The 19,816-nt window shown below is 41.6% G+C and overlaps 1 protein-coding gene across 15 annotated transcripts in view; it reads left to right on the top strand.

The window, feature by feature from the left end:
• mpp7a (MAGUK p55 scaffold protein 7a) overlaps nucleotides 1–19,816 on the top strand; it is a 400,728-nt gene that overhangs the window by 120,231 nt on the left and 260,681 nt on the right. For 11 of the 15 annotated variants that reach the window (XM_059639088.1, XM_059639121.1, XM_059639052.1 and 8 more), the window contains one exon: nucleotides 9,923–10,087. The exons of the other annotated variants lie outside the window; for them this stretch is intronic. In XM_059639088.1, the coding sequence (XP_059495071.1) occupies nucleotides 10,051–10,087 (37 nt within the window). In that variant the 5' untranslated portion in view covers nucleotides 9,923–10,050. The remainder of the gene's footprint in view (nucleotides 1–9,922; nucleotides 10,088–19,816) is intronic. 15 annotated transcript variants of the gene reach the window in all.

Here is a 19,816-nt window from a genome sequence, read left to right as displayed (position 1 = left end):
AAAGCTGCCTTAGCTCTGGTGTAGAGAGAGAGAGAGAGAGAGAGAGAGAGAGAGAGAGAGAGAATGGGAACTGCAGATGCTGGAGAATTCCAAGACAAAGCTCTGGTGTAGCTGTCTCGAGTGTGATGCAGAAAGATGCCAATCACATGGGATCAATCCCTGTGCCATCTGTGATTGTTCGTTGGCCTGCATCTTTGCCTTGTGCCTTGTCTCTAACCCTAACCCTATCGCAGTTTTGGCGACTCTTAAGCTGTACAAAAACAATAGCTTATCTCTGTTAGAGAGAGATGTCTATGATCCTTTTGTGGTCTATAGTTAATTACAGAAGAGCTTATTCAAGCAACCAGTCTTTCCACTTATCCTTCCATGGTTAGATCATAGCCATTTTTAGAAAGAAGTCTAAATGTTTAAGAGGTATGTGCTTTCAAGAAGATGACTGAGATTTGATGTTGTGTGCCAAGTTCCTGTTGCTTGCCATGTTGAGTGTTACAGGCAGCATTCTGTTGAGGCCGTCTGCTGACCCTCAGGCATTGAATGATTTGTGATATGGAGATATATGGTTGGCATATATTGGCAGGAAAGAAATGCAATTTTTAGTTTCCAAGTACTATTTAAATCATCTAATTGAAGGTTCTGTCAGTGACTTTTGGGAATATTTAGAGGACATATTATCTACCTTTAAAAATGTTAGGAAGCACATGTTTGGTATAAGGAAGCCTTGGAATCTGTGCTGTCAGCTGAAGAAATTAAATACAAAATAAACAAGTCTCAAACAAGACTAGTAATTGCAATAAACTTGAGCACCCTTCAGACAAGTAGAGATGTATGAAAGACTTAAAATATAACAAATTAATCCTGTGTAGATGAGCTCATTCAGAAAATAAGCCATGGATGGAAGTGTGACTGCTAAGCATAGCTACAGGTGTTGAGTGCTTCACTATTTTTCCATTTTACAGACATAGGAAAGTATGGAAAGTAACTGAGTTTTCAATATTTTGCCCCCTTGTCATCTAAACAACATGTTAAAACCTGTGATTCTGAAATCTTAAAATTCTATACAAATGTGCTTGTCAATGCTTGTGTTTATGCATTGGTATATTTAGAAGAGAACGTTCCATTGAACTGCACATAGTAGGTCACGAAAGAGCGTGTTTACAGTTGTCTTTGTGTTGTTTCCTAATTTCTCAGTTTTATTGGGCCTGTTTCTTCCTGTTTTCCGTGGCTTTTCTCCCTCCAGTTTTTATTTGGAAACGCTATCTTTTCATCATCAATTCCCTACAATGTGGAAACAGGCCCTTCAGCCCAACAGGTCCACACCAACCCAGAGAGCACCTACCCAAACCCATTCCCCTAGAACCCACCTAATCTACACATCCCTGAACTGTACGGGCAATTTAGCACAATCAGTCCACCTAGCCTGCACATCTTTGGACTGTGGGAGGAAACCAGAGGAAACCCATGCAGACACGGGGAGAATATCGAAGTTCCACACAGCTGCCTGAGGGTGGAATCAAACCCAGGCCCTTAGCGCTGTGAGGCAGCAATGCTAGTCACTGTGCATCTGTGCTGCCTGTTACTTTTCCTGTTACTTTGCTTTGTCTTCTATTTGGTTGGGCAGTGAAGGGGATTCACCAACATTGCATCCTGCATTGAGGGTAGCAGTTGAAGGGAAGTTGTGGCCTGATGCAAATACAGTTCCTGCCCCTTTCTTATCTCGTGTTGTCCCCCACGCCTTTGCTCACAATATCCTACTCAACTCTCGTTTGCACTGAAAGATGACAACACATACATGTTAAATGTTGAGATTTCGGCATAGGAGCAGATGGATGTGGGTCAATTCTGTGAATTTTTTTTTAGAAATGGTCGTGGAGTTAGAACATATGAACCAGTAGTAGGAGTCGTCCTTTTGGTCCCTTAAGTCTATTCTGCTGTTTAATAAGGTAATGTCTGATCTGAATTTTAACTTAAGCTCATATTCTCACTTCATGGGAGAAGCAATGATCTGGTAGTATTAATTATTCATCAAGCAACTCGGGTAGTATTCCAAGGAATTGGGTTGGAATCTCGCTGTAGCAAATGGCGCAATTTGAAGTAATTAAATATTTTAAATTAGATTCCCTACAGCATGGAAACAGGCCCTTCGGCCCAACAAGTCCACACCGCCCCTTGCAGCATCCCACCCAGATCCATTCCCCTACAACCCACACAGCCCTGAACACTATGGGCAATGTAGCATGGCCAATCCACCTAGCCCGCACATCTTTGGACTGTGGGAAGAAACCGGAGCACCCGGAGAAAACCCATGCAGACTCGGGGAGAATGTGCAAACTCCGCACAGACAGTCACCTATGGCTGGAATCAAACCCGGGTCCTTGGTGCTGTGAGGCTGCAGTGCTAACCACTGAGCCACCGTGCCACCCCATTTGTGTTGAAGAGAATAATGATGATCATGAAACCAATGTTGATTGTCAGAAAAATCCTACTGGTTTACTAATGTCCTTTAGGGTCTTGCCTGGTCTGCCTACATGTGACTCCACAGAAATGCGGTTGACTGTCAGCTGCCCTCTGAAATGGTTTAGTAAACCATTCAGTTGTATTAATAGCAACTAAAAGACCAACAGGAAATAGGAGCAGGAGTAGGCCATTTGACCCCTTGAGTCGTCTACACCATTCATAATGATCATGGCTGATTTGACATACATCCTGTCCACAGACAGACTACTGGAAACAACAATGGCAGAAACAGCCCTGTTGAGCCTGCAGTTACCCTTTTTGCAACATCTGAGGGCGATGGTCAAAATTAGGAGAGCTGGTTCACAGACTAGTCAAGCAACAGCCTTGCATTGCCCGCAAGATATTATTTCATGGTATAATTACAATCACGGACACCACCATCACTTTGTCTGGACCTTTTGTTTTTCCCTTTATGCAGTGGTTGAGGGGAACTCAGTAACCAGGGGCATAAAGTTGAGGTAAAACGCAGAAGGTTTAGAGGACATGTGAGGAAAAATATTTTCATCCAAAGGAACTTGCTTTCAGTCAAAGTGGTAGAGGCAGAAACCCTCAGAATATTGAAGAACTGTTCAGATGTATACTTGCAATGCCAAGGCATGTAAGGTTACAGGCCAAGTACTAGAAAATGAGTTTAGAGTAGTGAGGTGGTTGTTTTCCCTGGTGCAGACTTGATGGGCCAAAGTGCCTTTTTCTGCTTTAGATCTCTTTGTCTTGCCCCATTTGACAGGACATGCCCAGCAGAAGGATTGGCAGAATGGTGAACAATTGGGAAGGAGTTGTCCCAGGAGTCCTCACCCTAGACTCTAGACCCCATGAACTCTCATGGCACTCGGTCCAACACAAGGAAGGAAACCTTCTGCTGATTATCATATACCGTCATTCATCAGCTGTTGAAGCTGTGCTCCACTTTGTTGAACAGCATTTGGAGGAAGCACTGAGGGTGGCAAGAACATAATTGTACTCTGGGTGGGGGAGTTCTATGTCTACCACTAAGATTGGCTTGACAGCAGCACTACTGATCAAACTGGTCAAGTCCAAAATGACATAGCTGCTAGCCTGGGTTTGCAGCAGGTGATCAAGAAACAACAAGAGGGAAAAACATACATGACCTCATTCTAACCAGCTGCTTGCTGCAAGTGCAACTGCCCATGACCGTATTGGTTAGAGTGACCAGTGCACGGTCCTGTGGAAACCAAGTTCTGCTTTCAACTTGGTAGTCCCTGACGCCCTATCTTGTGGCACTGTCACCATGCTGAATTGCATATGCTCTGAACAGATCTAGCAACACAAGACTGGGTATCCCTTCATCAAATGTTTTTTTAAAATGTTGCTAGGGTACCTGCCTCAACCACTTCATCTGGCAGCCCATTCCATATATACACCACTCCCTGTATGAAGAAGTTACCTCTCAGATCCTTTAAAATCTTTCTCCTTTCACCTTAAACCTATGCCCTCTAGTTTTCAATTCTCCATCCCTAGGAAGATGATTGTGTGCATTTATCCTATCTATGCCTCCCCCGATCCTTTACACCTCAATACAGTCACCACTTATTCTCCTACGTTACAGGGAATCAAATTCTATCCTGACTAATATCTCCCCATAACTCAGGCCTACTAATCCTGGCAACATCCTTGTAAATATTCTTTCCACACTTCCCAGTTTAACTATGCCTTTCCAATAAAAGAGTGACCAAAACTGCACACAGTAGCACAAGTGCAGCCTCACCAACAACTTGTACAACTGTAACATAATGTCCCAATTCCTATTCTCAATGCCTCAACTGATGAAGGCCAGCATGCTAAATGCCTTCTTTACCAGCCTGTCTACCTGTGACACTGCTTTCAATGTCCTATCTTGGTTTGACTTTCTAAAGCGCGACAGCTCACACTTAACTGTATTGAATTGCATTTGCCAATCCTCAGCCCACTTCTCCATTTGATCAAGATCCCTCTAACTTTTGACAACCTTCGTCGCTATCAATGATATCTCCTAATTTTATATCATCCACAAACTTACTAATCATGCCTTATATATTCACATCCAGATCAATTATGTAAATAACAAATAATAAAGGTCATCTGGCTCCGATTTCCCTGTTAGTCACTAATGGGGCCCCCTACTTTAACTAGTTATTCTAATCCCCTTAACATACTTGTACAGTCTCTTGGGATTCTCACCAACTTTCCTGCCAAGGTTTTTCGAATCCTCATGACTCCCTAATCACTTACTAACTTTCCTGCTTGCATATTCTACACCTCACTAGGGCTCCTGTTGATTTGCTCCCGTTGTACTTATTATACATCTCTGTTTTTGCCTTTTTGTCCAGTTTTGAATTTTCTAAGACATCCATTTTCTCTGGGCTTGTTGCTCGTACCTTTCACCCTAATGGAATTATTTATTGACTTCTCTTTCAAAAATAATCAGACTCTGCTTCCAATGCCTTTTTCAGGAAAAGAGTTGCAAAGACCGACAACCTACTGGGAGAAAAATATTTTGCTCAGTCTATCTTAAATTGGTGACCTCTCATTTTGAATGTGACCCCAATTTGCAGATTCCCTCATCAAAAAAAATACCCTCTCTACCCTGCTGAGACTCCTCAGGATCTATTTCTTTCTTTCTTTCTTTCTTTCTTAATCTTGTGAAGTCTAAGAGATTCAAGCTTAGCCTGCCCAACAGTTCCTAGTTTTGACCTTATAAAAGGTGTCCAATGCTGTTTACAGTGCTCCAATGTCTTTTTCAGGAAAAGAGTTGCAAAGACCGACAAACTACTCCAGATGTGATTTCATCGCCGTAAGGCGTAATCTCTGTACATTTGTATTCAGTTTCCTTTACAATAACATTCTATTATTTTTCCCAATTACTTGTTGGGCTTGCATACTAACCGTTTGTGATTCATGCACTAGGACTCTCTTCATTTGCAATCCTCAAATATAATGGGACTGCCCTAAATCAATGAATCAGCTAGCTCACTAATCATTTCTTTTCAGCCCCTAGGATGAAATCTCTGAGGACCCAGGCACTTGTCAGCTTGTAGCTTGAACCGTTTACTGAGTAATCACAGAATTGTTACTGTGCAGAAGAAGGCCATTCATCCTATCATGCCTGCACCTGATCTAAGTACTTGAATGTCGTGTCAGTGTTCTGCTTTTTCCCTGTAATTGTGCACTTTGTTTCTTTTTAATTAGTCATCCAATGCCCTCTTGAATTCCTCAATTGAATTTTCTAGGCAATGCCTTTGAAAATGTAACCTTTCGCTGTGTGGAAAAATGTTCTTCTCCTCTCACATTTGCTTCTTTTGATAAACTCTTAGAAGAGCCAGAGATGATAATGTGTAGAGCTAGATGAACAAGCAGGCCAAGCAGCATCAGAGGAGCAAGAAGGCTGATGTTCTGGGCCTAGATCCTCCTTTAGAAGTTGGAGGCGGTGGGGGGTGTGTGTTTTGAAATAATAGGGAGAGAGGGGGGAGGAAGGTAGAAGATGGATCGAGGAGAAGACAGGTCGAGAGGAGGTAGACAGGCCAAAGAGGTGGGGATGGAGCCAGTAAAGGTGAGTGTAGGTGGGGAGGTAGGGAGGAGATAGTCCAGGGAAGATGGACAGGTCAAGGGGGCAGAATGAGGTTAGTCGGTAGGAGAGAAGGGGATAGGTGAGGGGAAGGACAGGTTAGGGAGGTGGGGATGAGCTGGTCTGGTTTTGGGATGCGGCAGGGGGAGGGGAGATTTAGAAGCTTGTGAAGTCCATGTTGCTACCATTGGGCTGCAGGGTTCCCAAACAGAATGTGAGTTGCTGTTCCTGCAACCTTTGGGTCGCATTGTTGTGGCACTGCACGAGGCCCAGGATGGACATGTCGTCTGAGGAACGGGAGGAGTAGTTGTAATGGTTTGCGACTGGGAGGTGCAGTTGTTTATTGCGAACCGAGTGTAGGGGTTCTGTGAAGCGGCCCCCGAGCCTCCACTTGGTTTCCCCAATGTAGAGGAGGCCACTGCAAGGACAGCGGATACAGTATACCACATTGGCAGATGTGCAGGTGAAAATCTGCTTGATGTGGAAAGTCTTCTTGGGGCCTGGGATGGGGGTGAGGGAGGAGATGTAGGGGCAGATGTAGCACTTAGTGCAGTTTCAGGGAAAAGTGCTGGGTGTCGATGGGGTTCGAGGGGAGTGTGGAGCAGACAAAGGAGTCACGGAGAGAGTGGTCCCTCTAGAAGGCAGATAGGGTGGGGAGGGAAAAATGTCTTCGGTGGTGGGGTCGGATTGCAGATGGCGGAAGTGTTGGAGGATGATGCTTTGGATCCGGAGCTTGGTGGGGTGGGACCTGAGGACGAGGGGGATTTTGTTTCGGTTGTTATTGCGGCGAGTGGGTGTGAGGGATGAGTTGCGGGAAATGTGGGAGGCATGGTCGAGGGCGTTCTTGACCACTGTAGAGGGAGAAGTTGCGGTCCTTGAAAAACGAGGGCATCTGGGATGTATGGGAGTGCAATGCCTCCTCCTGGGAGCAGATGCAGTGGAGGCAAGTAATTAGGAATGAGGGATGGCGTTTTTGCAGGAGGTTGATGGGAGGATGTGTATTCCTGGTAGCTGTTCCTGTTCCTGTGATGCTGCTTGGCCTGCTGTGTTCATCCAACTCTACACCTTGTTATCTTAGTTTTATGTTTGCTTTTTTTTTTGTAACCTCTTTTGTCTGTTGATTTACTATTCCTGTCATCGTCTGCTTATTATGCCCTGTGTTATTTCCCTTCCCTCTTGTCTTGCCTTGACCTTTTGATTCACCACATCTCACATTTGATCCCTTGCCAATGCTGCTTAGTCTAAAATCCTTTCAAATTTCCAATTATGAGTTTGCAAAGGCAGCAGCCCCTGCATGGTTCAGGGGCTGACTGTCCAAACTGTATCAGTCTCACTTTGTCCAATACCCATGCCTGTGCCCACAAACCCAAACCCACTCCTTACAAACCAGTCTGTGAACCATACCCTGCTTTCTCTAATCTGTTTTGTCTTTTGCCAATTTGCATGTTGTTCTAGTAAGAATCTAGTGATGACTACCTTAGGGGGTCCAGCTTTGTAATTTGACGCAGAATCCCTCATGGTCACTGTGCAGAATGTTTTTCCTTATCCTGCCTGTCATTTGTGCCTTATATTCACCATTGGCTGGATCCTTTTTGAAGTGCTATATTAAGAATTGCCCCTGAGACATCCCTTGATCTCCATATCCCACTATTCTCTTTGTTTCTTTAACTCCAATTGAAACCCAGAGTTCTAGAATGATCTCTTGCTGATATTTTCTCTTCTTCAACTTCAATCCAAACAGCCTATCTGCTTTTTAAGCCATTTTATCAACTTGCTATGCCACCTTTGAGGATTTGTGTCTGTGGCCATGTGTCTGCTCAATTGCAACACATAAAATTGTGACATATTTCATTTCATGCCTTTACATATCAATCAATTTGCCCAAATGTGTATCGCTTCACATTTCTTTATATTAGCCTCTACCTTTCTTGCTTCTGTCCCATTTCACCATTCTGTCTTTGTCACCCTGAAGCCTATAACTGTGGCTATCCCTACAATATTTCCAAATATCTTATGATCTGCAAATTTTGCTGCTCTCTACACTCTTGTCAAGATTGCTTATAAAAGTTGAAAAGAAGAATTGTCCTGAAACTGATCATTTGGGAGTATCTGCCCCTCTAATTCCCTGGGTTTAAAAAAATGTCCATCCAACACCACCCTTTGCTTCCTGATACCAAACCAATTCCATATTCAGGCCATGGCTTTGCCCTTAATTCTACTGACCACCTTTCAATTTCATTAAAAGATACATGCTGACTCTTGAGTTTGTGTTATGATAGGTCTCGTTTTGATTTACAATATTATTTTAACACATAGTTCATAATTTTTAATGGACAGAAGGTATATTTCATAAAGAAAAGGATTTCAAAAAAGCTCGAGTAGATCCCTGACTATAGGGGTAGTTCTTAGGTAGCAATAACATTGTTGTAATTTAGCTTTGAACAGTTAAACTGCTAGGCTTGTTGAAGTATTGCTGTTAAGTTGTACTTGTTCAGAAAATTATCATCTGGAGTATGTAAGTTCATTAACTGAAGGAAATTATTTCAGTTTATGAAGTAAAAGATTTTCACAGTTTTGTTTCATTGCTAATCAATGAGTCATACAGCATAGAACCAAACCTGATGGCCCACCATGTCTATGCTGACCAACAAATACCAAACCACTGATCTCATTTTAACCCTTTCTTGATCCATAGCCTACTACGCCCTTGAATTTTAAATGCTCATCCAGATGCTTGTACTTACCGCCATTATTCTGTCAGACATCATGTTCCGTACTTCTGTCACCCTCTGGGTGAAAAATATTTTCTCAGATCTCTTCTAAACCGCTTGCTCCTCTCCTTAAATTTATGCCCTGCGATTTTAGACACATTAGCCACGGGGAAGAGATTCTCACAATCTACTCTGCCTCTGCCTCTCATAATTTTCTTAATACCTCAATCAGATCTCGGCTTGGCCTCCGCTGCTCCAAAGAAAACAAACCCAATCTGACCAGCCTGTCCTTATAACTGAGACTTTTCATCCTGGGCAGCATCCTGGTGAATCTTTTCTGCATCCTGTCCAGTACAATCATGTCCTTCTGAGTGACAACCAGACTGCACAAAAGATTCCATTTGTGGCTTAATTACTGTGTTAAAATGTTGTAACAAGACTTCCGATATTTTACAATCTGGCAAATGAAGGCAAATGTCTAGTTCTGAAGAAACGTCTCTGAAGTCTCTCCACAGATGCTGCCAGACCGGCTGAGTTGTACCAGCAATTTCTGTCTTTGTTTCTGATTTCTAGCAGCCACAGTTGTTTGTGGTTGTTTGGGGATTTATGCATTTTCATGCACGTTAAAAAATCTAATACTTCCTCATTATTCAGGGTAATGTGTTCTTGAACCTCACCACCCCAACTGATATCCCTGGCTACCATGAAATATGGATGTGAAGTGTTCATTTCAAATCTCGCCCATGTCCTGAGCTACCATGCACGCATTGCCCTGTTGGTCTCTAATAGGTTCCACTCTTAGCCTGGTAAACCTCTTCCTCTTGATCTCAAGAACTTTCATAATTATATTTTCCTTGATCCCATGTACCAAAAGATATTTTGAGGTCTCTCCAAATTTCTTCCAATACATTCAGCCATTCTAGTTTGTAATAAACTTGTTAAATGTGATGGGCTCGGGGTTGTTGTTTTCACAAGAGTATTAATGGTATTCGTAACAAGCTGTTTATTTATCCACAGGTATGCAGGTGACCAAAATTTGTTCAATTCCTAAGTTTGAACTCCAAGCAACATTTTAAGCATAAGAAAAGAGTTTTACTGAGTCATGTTTTGATTGTAAAATTATTATTCCTTTCAGGCAACAAAAATTGACATAGGTGGGTTTGAACAAAGGTGAGAGCATTGACTGACTGAGTCCACAGATAATCTTTACTTGCTGCTGAGCGCAAACCTGATATTCCTGGGTGACATTTTATAGAAGGAATCATGCCAGCATTATCAACAGGATCTGGAAATGATACAGGTATGGAAACTCAGCTTAAGATTTGGGAACTTCTGGGATATAACTTGTATTTTACGATGGTTATCATTATTTGTGCTGAATTATGCAATTTAGTTTCACATCAGAGGAGGGCAAATGGATGTAAAGGGTAATATAAATTCTGGAAGATTACTGACTTATAGTAACACAGTGGAATTTACTTCTTCAGTAAAGAACTTGACATCTGTTCCACAGACTTATTATTTGTTCCTGCATCTGATTGTATCACATAAAAGCCATGGAAAATAAACTGCAGTGATCTTCTAGAAGCAGAAGAACTGATGCAGTCGCCCCTAGCTTCCATTAGGGTTTCTTCACCTTTTACAATTCAATGTTAGTAATTTTTTTCGTTTGTTTGAAATGTTTCTGGGTTCACTGTAATTTCGAACTGATGTGACAGTTACTTGCCAATCAATACAAGAATACCCAGGTGCTATGGTACTGGAGTGTGTCTGCTGTTTGTATCAATGCAGCTTAGTTGAATTTCTTTTCTGTTTATATTTAATCACCTTTCCAAACTTCTTGCATTTGCAATAAAGCATCTGGAAAGATGCAAAGCTGTCTCTCTCAAGTGGAGGTCATATTGTGAAAATATACGTTTGATTATTTTAGCTATGTTCTTCCTTTGCAAGTGCTTGATATTTATGAAAGTAAGACTGTGTCAAATTTGGAAAATTGCGTAAACTCACCTTGCGTGCTTTTGATGAGAAGTGCATTTGATAACTTTGTTATACATTGCATAACTGTCAGCATTCCATCTTCAAATTGTCAGCCTTTGAGAATACTTTTGAAAGATCTACGATACAAATTAACACACAAATTTGACAACCTTTCAAGATCAGCCAAATTTGTACATTAAAATCTGACTCAACAAGAAATTCTTGAAGTGTAGTAAAATGCAGATGTTCACAATGTTACAGCAGTTCTACAGGCACCCTTACACAACTTGAACCCAGATGTATGACAGCGTATCAATTGTTATACTTGTTTCAGCATATATTATTTTAGGGGAGCAGCTGTTGTTTGGCATTTTGCATACAATAAATCTGAATGAGTAAGTTCTTCATAACAAGAGCTTTAATAACATTTCAGGAACTTATAAAAGATGAAGATCTAGTTTTTCATCTGTCAAAATCAGTCTAAAATTCCCACATAAAATCAACTGTGCAAATCAACCCCTCCCATCCTGTAATTTTGTTTCAAAACAGAATATTGTCTCAGCAGTGCAACTGCAAGAAAGCAACACATGACTGATGTGAAGGAATGACCTGTCAATGTGAAGATTAGCATGATCCTTTAGAGATTCATGTTGTAAATTAGGTTGTGTTGTTAATAGCCAAGTTATTTCTATTCCTCACACATTTTTGTATGATGAGATGAGAAAAATATAGAGGTTGAATGCAGTTCATAACCAGCTTCTGCGAAATCTAGATTACTTATGGGTTGTTAGTAAACAAAGAATTTTCAGTTTTATTTTGAGGGAATTTGAATATAAGAATAGAAAAATTATGCTTCATTTACACAGGGCATTGGTAAGAATGCATCTAGAGTACTGTGCATCAGATTGGTCCAGGTACTAGTCACCGTACTTTTGGAAGGATATTATTGTGTTGGAAACAGTTAAGAGAAGGTTTCCTGCACTCATACTCGGTATGAGAAGATTGCTTTGAAGGAAAGGTTCGGCCTGTGTCCTCTTGAATTTTGAAGAGTCAAAGCTGACTTTATTGAAACTTGTAAGATTCTTAAGGATCTTGTCCAAGTGGACGTTAAAAGGATATTTCCACTTGTGGGAGAAGCTGAAGCTAAAGATCGCAGTTTAAAAACAAAACGTTGCCTATTTAAGTTGCCAAAAATGAGAAAACAGTTTTTTCCGAAGATTGAGAGTATTTGAAATTAGCTTCCTTAAGGCAGTGGATGAAACATTTTTATTGAATAAGTGAAGTTGAAATAATTTCAGCAATATGCAGGAATAGAGAGTTGAGTTCAAAATTAGATCAGCTATAATTTTACTGAATGGCAGAACAGGCTCAAAGGACTAAATGACCTATTCTTGTTTGAATGTTCGTAAAAAAGATTTGCATCATAGAACATGATTCATACAATAGAGTCTGTCCAGTATGGAAACCAGCCCAGAAAGTGCACGCTGACTCTTTGAAGAACATCCCACCCAGATTCACACCCCTACCCTATCATCCTGCATTTCCTATGGCTAATCCATCTAACCTACACATTCCTGGACAATATAGGTAATTTAGCATGACCAATCCACCTAACCTACACGTCTTTGGACAGTGGAAGGAACCGGAGCACCTGAATGAAACCCATGCAGGTGTGAGAACGTGCAAACTCCACACGAACAGTTGCTTAAGGCTGGAATTGAACACGGGTCTCTACTGCTGTGAGGCAACAGTGCTAACCACTGAGCCACCATGCTGCCCCTTTCATTTGACCAAAATAATATCAATTCTAATTAATCATACTCATTTGGACTGAGCTTACCTTCCAGACTTAGAAAAAAAATTTTCTAATTTGATGATTTGTTGGGTAGATTACAACAATGCAAGTTGCATAGGAGTTTTGCAGTTCGCTTGTTTGATTTTTATTTTGCAAGTATAATTGAACTTCGTCGTATAGAGCATAGTGTCATTCCTCACACATTTTGATTTCTTCCTTTTTCCACAGCATCACATATGTACTATGTTTCACCCATCCTACAGAATTAAGTACTGCTTGATTTGTAGTGACATGCATCTTTATTTGACACAAGTAGAACAGAACCTTCCTGAACATGTTTAAGCTGTGCTTCTACAAAAAAAAGTCATGCTGACTTTTTGAATGAGACTGGTACTTTTACTGCCTTCTGCCTGTGCAAAATGTAAACTATGTACTCAAAACATTTAGTGGTAATGAAAAAAAACTTTGCATACTTCAGAGATCTGTGTCAAGGATTATGGTTGAAATCTGCTGTTTGTTGCAGTGAATCTTAACGAGCTAGAATTAGTTCTCGAAAATTGTGAAGTTAACATTGTTTACTGTTATTTGTCTGTAGAAGGTGCAACAATTTCAGGTGGGGAGTGAATATGTGGTTAAATATTAATGTACAAAGATTGCTATCAGAATTCTGCCACAGTGCCAATAGTTCTGCTCTCAACTTCAACATTAAAAATACATTGAATGACGCCAAGTCACAGTATTTGTGGAGTAGCTGAACGCCAAACTCACTGCAGAAAATTAGGTTCTGTCATTCCAAAAACAGTTTGAGATGTAAGAGCTGTAATGTTGCCTGGTGGAGAAGAAGCCACCTCTTTGTGAAAAGAAGGACAAGTCTCCTATGGTGGTGATTATAGTTTTCAAGGATCTGATGTCTAGAGTGGTTGCTGTTTCAGTCGTTTTACTTTTTTAGTGTTGACATCAATGAGCTCAAATTGCAGACTCTTGTGTATAGTACAGATTGGGTTGTTACTGAGGAATACCGTAAGCACCACCAACAATGGTGGTGTCACGAGGATGCAGGCAGAACACTTACGGATCTGGAAGGAATATGACCTAACACCTTGACCTCCTGAAAATCTCTAACAATGTAATCAATGTAATCTGTTGCTAACATGCAATAAGTACTTCTTGTTACCCACAAGAAATTCTTCCAGTTTCACTAGGAAGTAGTTTTCTGTATTGGATTTGATGAAGCAGATCCTCTGTTTTCTTACTTCTGAAGCTTTCTGCCGCTATCCACTTTATTTATGATTCCTGGGATGGTAACTTTGTGTATGAGAAATTAGATTGGTCGGCCTTATATATTAATTGAAGTTTAGAACAAGGAAAAGGGATCTTATTGAAATGTTTAAAATTGTGACAGTGCTAAACAGAATGAAAGCTGAAATGATATTTACCCCAGCTGGGAGAGGCAGAGCATTGATGAACAAGGGAGCATGATCGCCTGATATGCCGTGAACCATTTTGGATTGGGATGAGAAGATCCGTCTTTACCCAAATTGTGATTGCCCTGTGGAATTCTCAGAAGGCTGTGGAGGATAAGTTACTGAATATATAGCAGAAAAAAAATACAGAAAATAATAGATTTTTTGAAGCTAAAAGTGTCAAAAGGGTTGGCCAGAGGGTGGGAATACAGCTAGAAATAGAAGCTCAGCTGTATGTAGTGGAGGCACAGTTCCTATACAGTGAGTGGCGTACTCTTATTTTCTTTGTATGAGTTGCTGCTTACGATAAACAATGTGGTGAGCTGGCATGCTCGTACCACACAAGACGTTAACTGTCTTGTATTCACTTTCATCATGCATAAGGTTCTCTATTTATTAATTAAGTGATTCCAGCCACCAGGCATTGGTAAACAACTACCATTAAAACTATGCAAAAATACTCAAAGCATAAAAAATACTGTCTTTGAACTTGCTGTAACTGAGACTGTTAACTTGAATTGAAAATATTAAGGTTACACACAGCTGAGGATATTATTAGCCAATGATCTACATAATTCTCAAGTGATGATAGTGAGTATCTGAAATACTCAACAGGACAAGCAATACAAGTTGATCGAAGACATTTCAACACTTTTTTTCAGATTTCTGGTATCCACAATATGCTGTGTTTATATATGTGAATTTCATTTCCAGGTAGCGTCCTTGCCAGAGTTCTAGTTTGTTTAAATGGCATTTATCAACCATATCGATTTTTAAAATTTTCACTTAAAATTCTCATTTTGCTGACATGAGGGATTTTATCTTGCCTGAATTAACTTCACATATTCAAGTGTCGTCAACAGTTTAAGAAAATTACAATGAAATATCAATCTGAAGAAAGAACTGGAATTCATCCTGTGCCATTCTCAATCCCAGTACATTCTGAAGTTCACTACTAATAATTCATGGTGTGGTTTTGAAGTACGGTGAGGATGGCAAATGTGGCAGGCACACATATTAGGGAAACGAAGAACTGATTGGCCTCTGAGTAGAATACTAGAAGAATTCTACTCTTTTCCATGATCCAGTGGGATCATTTACTTTTATAAAAAACAGACAGTGGTTCTGTTGATGTCTCATCTGAAAGCCAACTCCCATTGTTGCTTTGTATGGCACTGGAACACGAGCTGAGGTCACATGCTCAATTCAGTTGAGTTGGTATGAATCCAGGGTCTTTGAATCTACAGCATTATCACTGGCCAGCACTGACATTATGCATTTACTTTTTGCCAGACAGCAGTGTCCTGATCACATCATCTAAGTACTTGAATTAGAAATCTGAAGCATTTTGAAGACAAAGTCCTTTGTTGTATAAATGCAATATGCCTCAATGAAATACTTGAAGCATTAACAGACTCACATTCATAGTAAAATATACAAACTGCACTACATATCTGCCACATTTTCAACATTTTCTTTTGATAGCCTTTGGTGATTTAATATTTCTTGAACTGAATTGAGTCACATGATGACACAGTGATGGTAAATTCAACAGATGCCTGAAATATTTGCTAGCTTGAGACTGGTGCAAAATTTGTTTTCATGCCTCTTTTAAATGCTGCTGACATCAAAAGCTGGCTTGACCTGCAGCAGCTCAGCTGGGATGGTTTGAAAATTGATGAGAGATGGTCACCAATTTGCTGAGGTAGGAGTTCCTGGGGATGCCGGTAATATTGCTATTGACCTTGTGCACTCCTGCTTTAGGGCATTGAAGACTTTGTAGAACAAAGCTGAGAATGCCTGGTTCAAACTGTAGTCGCTAAGAGTTGTAGAGCCATTGGCTTAGAAACAGGCCCTTTGGTCAACAAACACCAAATTACACTAATCCCATTTGCCTGTCCTTGGTCCATAGTCTGCTGTGTCTCAACATTTTGAGAACTTATCCAGATGTTTAAATGTTGTGAGAGCAAGTTCTTGCACCACCCTCTCAGACAGCATGTTCCATACTTCTCCCAACCTCTGGGTGAGAAAATGTTTTCTCGGGTCTCCTGTAAACCACTTGCTCCTCACCTTGACCTCATGCCGCCTGGTCTTAAATGTGCCTGCCACAGGGAAGAAATTCTCACTATCTACTCTGCCTATGTGCCTCATAATTTTGTATACTTCAATCAGATCTCAGCTTGGCCTCCTCTGCTCCAAAGAAAACAAATCGGTGTTGTTCAGCCTGTCCTCGAAGCTGAGACTTGTCATCCCAGGCAACATCCTAGTGAATCTCTTCTGTACACTCTCCAGTATGTTCATGTTCTTATAGTAGGGTGACCAGAAATGCACATAGTATTCCGAATGTGGCCTAACCAACATTTTGTGAAGTTGTCACAAGACTTCCTTGCTCCAGTATTCTAAACCCCAACTAAACAAGGCAGGCATTCCTTTTGCCACCTTCACTACTCTGCCTTTCTGTGCTGACACCTTCAGGGGTCTATGGATTTACATGCCAAGGTCCCTTTGTTCCTCAGAACTTGCCAGAAAGCTACCAGTCATTGTTAATTTCCTTTCCTTGTTAGGCCCCTCAAAATGCACTTGCTGTGCTCTATTTAGCAGCGGATCAATATAAATACCAGATAAACATTTTTCTGCGAACTTACTAATTAAACCTTCAACATTGATACCTAAATCATTAATGTAAATAATAAACAGCAAGGGTCCGAGCACTGATCCCTGTGGTACACCGCTGGTCTCAGGCTTCTGTTTACAAAACAACCCTCCACCACCACTGTTTGCTTCCTCGTTTGCAAGCCAGTTTTGGATCCTATTTGCTAAACTGCCTTGGATCCCGTGGGCTGTTACCTTCTGGACCAGCCTTCCATGTGGGACCTTGTCCAAGGCCTTACTGAAGTCCATGTAAATCACGTGAACTGCACAACCCTCATCAACCTTTTCAACCAATCAATTAAATTATTTAGACAGGATCTCCCTTTGACAAATCTATGCTGGCTATCCCTGATCAATACCAACCTTTCCAAGGAAGTTTCTGAGGAAGGGTCAGCGGACCCAAAACATTAATTCTCTTTTCTCCTTCACAGATGCTGCCAGACCTGCTGAGCTTTTCCAGCAACTTTGTTTTTAGAACATAGAACATAGAACAGTACAGCACAGAACAGGCCCTTCAGCCCACAATGTTGTGCCGACCATTGATCCTCATGTATGCACCCTCAAATTTCTGTGACCATATGCATGTCCAGCAGTCTCTTAAACGACCCCAATGACCTTGCTTCCACAACTGCTGCTGGCAACGCATTCCATGCTCTCACAACTCTCTGTGTAAAGAACCCGCCTCTGACATCCCCTCTATACTTTCCACCAACCAGCTTAAAACTATGACCCCTCGTGCTAGCCATTTCTGCCCTGGGAAATAGTCTCTGGCTATCAACTCTATCTATGCCTCTCATTATCTTGTATGCCTCAATTAGGTCCCCTCTCCTCCTCCTTTTCTCCAATGAAAAGAGACCGAGCTCAGTCAACCTCTCTTCATAAGATAAGCCCTCCAGTCCAGGCAGCATCCTGGTAAACCTCCTCTGAACCCTCTTCAAAGCATCCACATCTTTCCTATAATACGGCGACCAGAACTGGACGCATTATTCCAAGTGCGGTCTAACCAAAGCTTTATAGAGCTGCAACAAGATCTCACGACTCTTAAACTCAATCCCCCTGTTAATGAAAGCCAAAACACCATATGCTTTCTTAACAACCCTGTCCACTTGGGTGGCCATTTTAAGGGATCTATGTATCTGCACACCAAGATCCCTCTGTTCCTCCACACTGCCAAGAATCCTATCCTTAATCCTGTACTCAGCTTTCAAATTTGACCTTCCAAAATGCATCACCTCGCATTTATCCAGGTTGAACTCCATCTGCCACCTCTCAGCCCATCTCTGCATCCTGTCAATGTCCCGCTGCAGCCTACAACAGCCCTCTATACTGTCAACGACACCTCCGACCTTTGTGTCGTCTGCAAACTTGCTGACCCATCCTTCAATCCCCTCATCCAAGTCATTAATAAAAATTACAAACAGTAGAGGCCCAAGGACAGAGCCCTGTGGAACCCCACTCACCACTGACTTCCAGGCAGAATATTTTCCTTCTACTACCACTCGCTGTCTTCTGTTGGCCAACCAATTCTGTATCCAAGCAGCTAAGTTCCCCTGTATCCCATTCCTCCTGACCTTCTGAATGAGCCTACCATGGGGAACCTTATCAAATGCCTTACTGAAGTCCATATACACCACATCCACAGCTCGACCCTCATCAACTTTTCTAGTCACATCCTCAAAAAACTCGATAAGGTTTGTGAGGCATGACCTACCCCTCACAAAGCCGTGTTGACTGTATTTGATCAAGCCATGCTCCTCCAGATGGTCATAAATCCTATCCCTCAGAATCCTTTCTAAAACCTTGCAGACGACAGACGTGAGACTTACTGGTCTGTAATTGCCGGGGATTTCCCTATTTCCTTTCTTGAAGAGAGGAATTACATTTGCCTCTCTCCAGTCCTCAGGTACGACTCCAGTGGAGAGCGAGGATGCAAAGATCTTCACAAGTGGCGAAGCAATTGCATTTCTCGTTTCCCAAAGCAGCCGAGGACAAATCTGGTCCGGGCCTGGCGACTTGTCAATCTTAATGTTTGACAAAATTTTCAGCACATCAGCTTCTTCAATCTCTATCCATTCCAGCATGCACACCTGCTCTTCAAAGGTTTCATTCACTACAAAGTTTGTTTCTTTCGTAAAGATAGAAGCAAAAAACTCATTAAGGGCTTCCCCTACCTCCTCAGACTCCACACACAAGTTCCCTATGTTATCCCTGATCGGCCCTACTCTTTCTTTGACCATTCTCTTATTCCTCACATAAGTGTAAAATGCCTTTGTGTTTTCCCTGATTCCTTATGCCAAGCCTTTCTCGTGCCTCCTCCTGGCTCTCCTCAGACCTTTTTTGAGCTCCTTCTTTGCCTGCGAGTAATCCTGTCTAGCTGAACTTGACCCTAGCATCCTCCACCTTATGTAAGCTACCTTCTTCCTTTTCACAAGAAGCTCCACCGCTCTCGTCATCCAAGGTTCCTTTATCTTACCCCTTCTTGCCTGTCTCAGAGGGACATATTTACTCATCACTCACAACAACTGTTCCTTAAACAGTCTCCACATGGAACAATTGCTCCCAGTCCATGCTTCCTAACTCGTGTCTAATCGCGTCGTAGTTTCCTCTTCCCCAATTAAATATCCTCCCATTTTGCCTAATCCTCTCCTTCTCCATAGCTATGTAGAATGTGAGGCAGTTATGGCAGTTTTGTTCCTGATTTACAGCATCTGTAGTTCTTTTGGTTCTTATTTAGTATTTAACTCACTGCCCCATCTCTTCCAGGCATGTCCACCTTGAAGAAGTCCTGCTCCTCTCTGATGGGATTTCTGTTCCAATCTTTCTTCATGCCCACCAACTTTAATTTCACTGTCACTCTTGGTGTTTAACCAGGTATTTGCTCAAACTTGTTTTCACAACCATATCACATTCCTCCGTGACTGCCTCCGGCCCAGAGTTCAGAGGAAGGGTCACCGGACCCGAAACGTTAACTCTTTTATTTTTTCTCTTCCACAGATGCTGCCAGATCTGCTGAGCTTTTCCAGCAATTTTGTTTTTGTTCCTACCTTTCCAAGTATTGATTTAATCTGGTTGTTTAGGATTGTTTTTTCAACACTTTCCCTACCACTTGCGTCAGATGAACTGGTCTGTCCCTACCGCCCTT

Source organism: Stegostoma tigrinum, chromosome 2, assembly GCF_030684315.1.
Source record: "Stegostoma tigrinum isolate sSteTig4 chromosome 2, sSteTig4.hap1, whole genome shotgun sequence".
NCBI lineage: Eukaryota > Metazoa > Chordata > Chondrichthyes > Orectolobiformes > Stegostomatidae > Stegostoma > Stegostoma tigrinum.
Note: the sequence above shows the minus strand (reverse complement) of the source record. Positions and strands in the feature narration are given on the sequence as shown.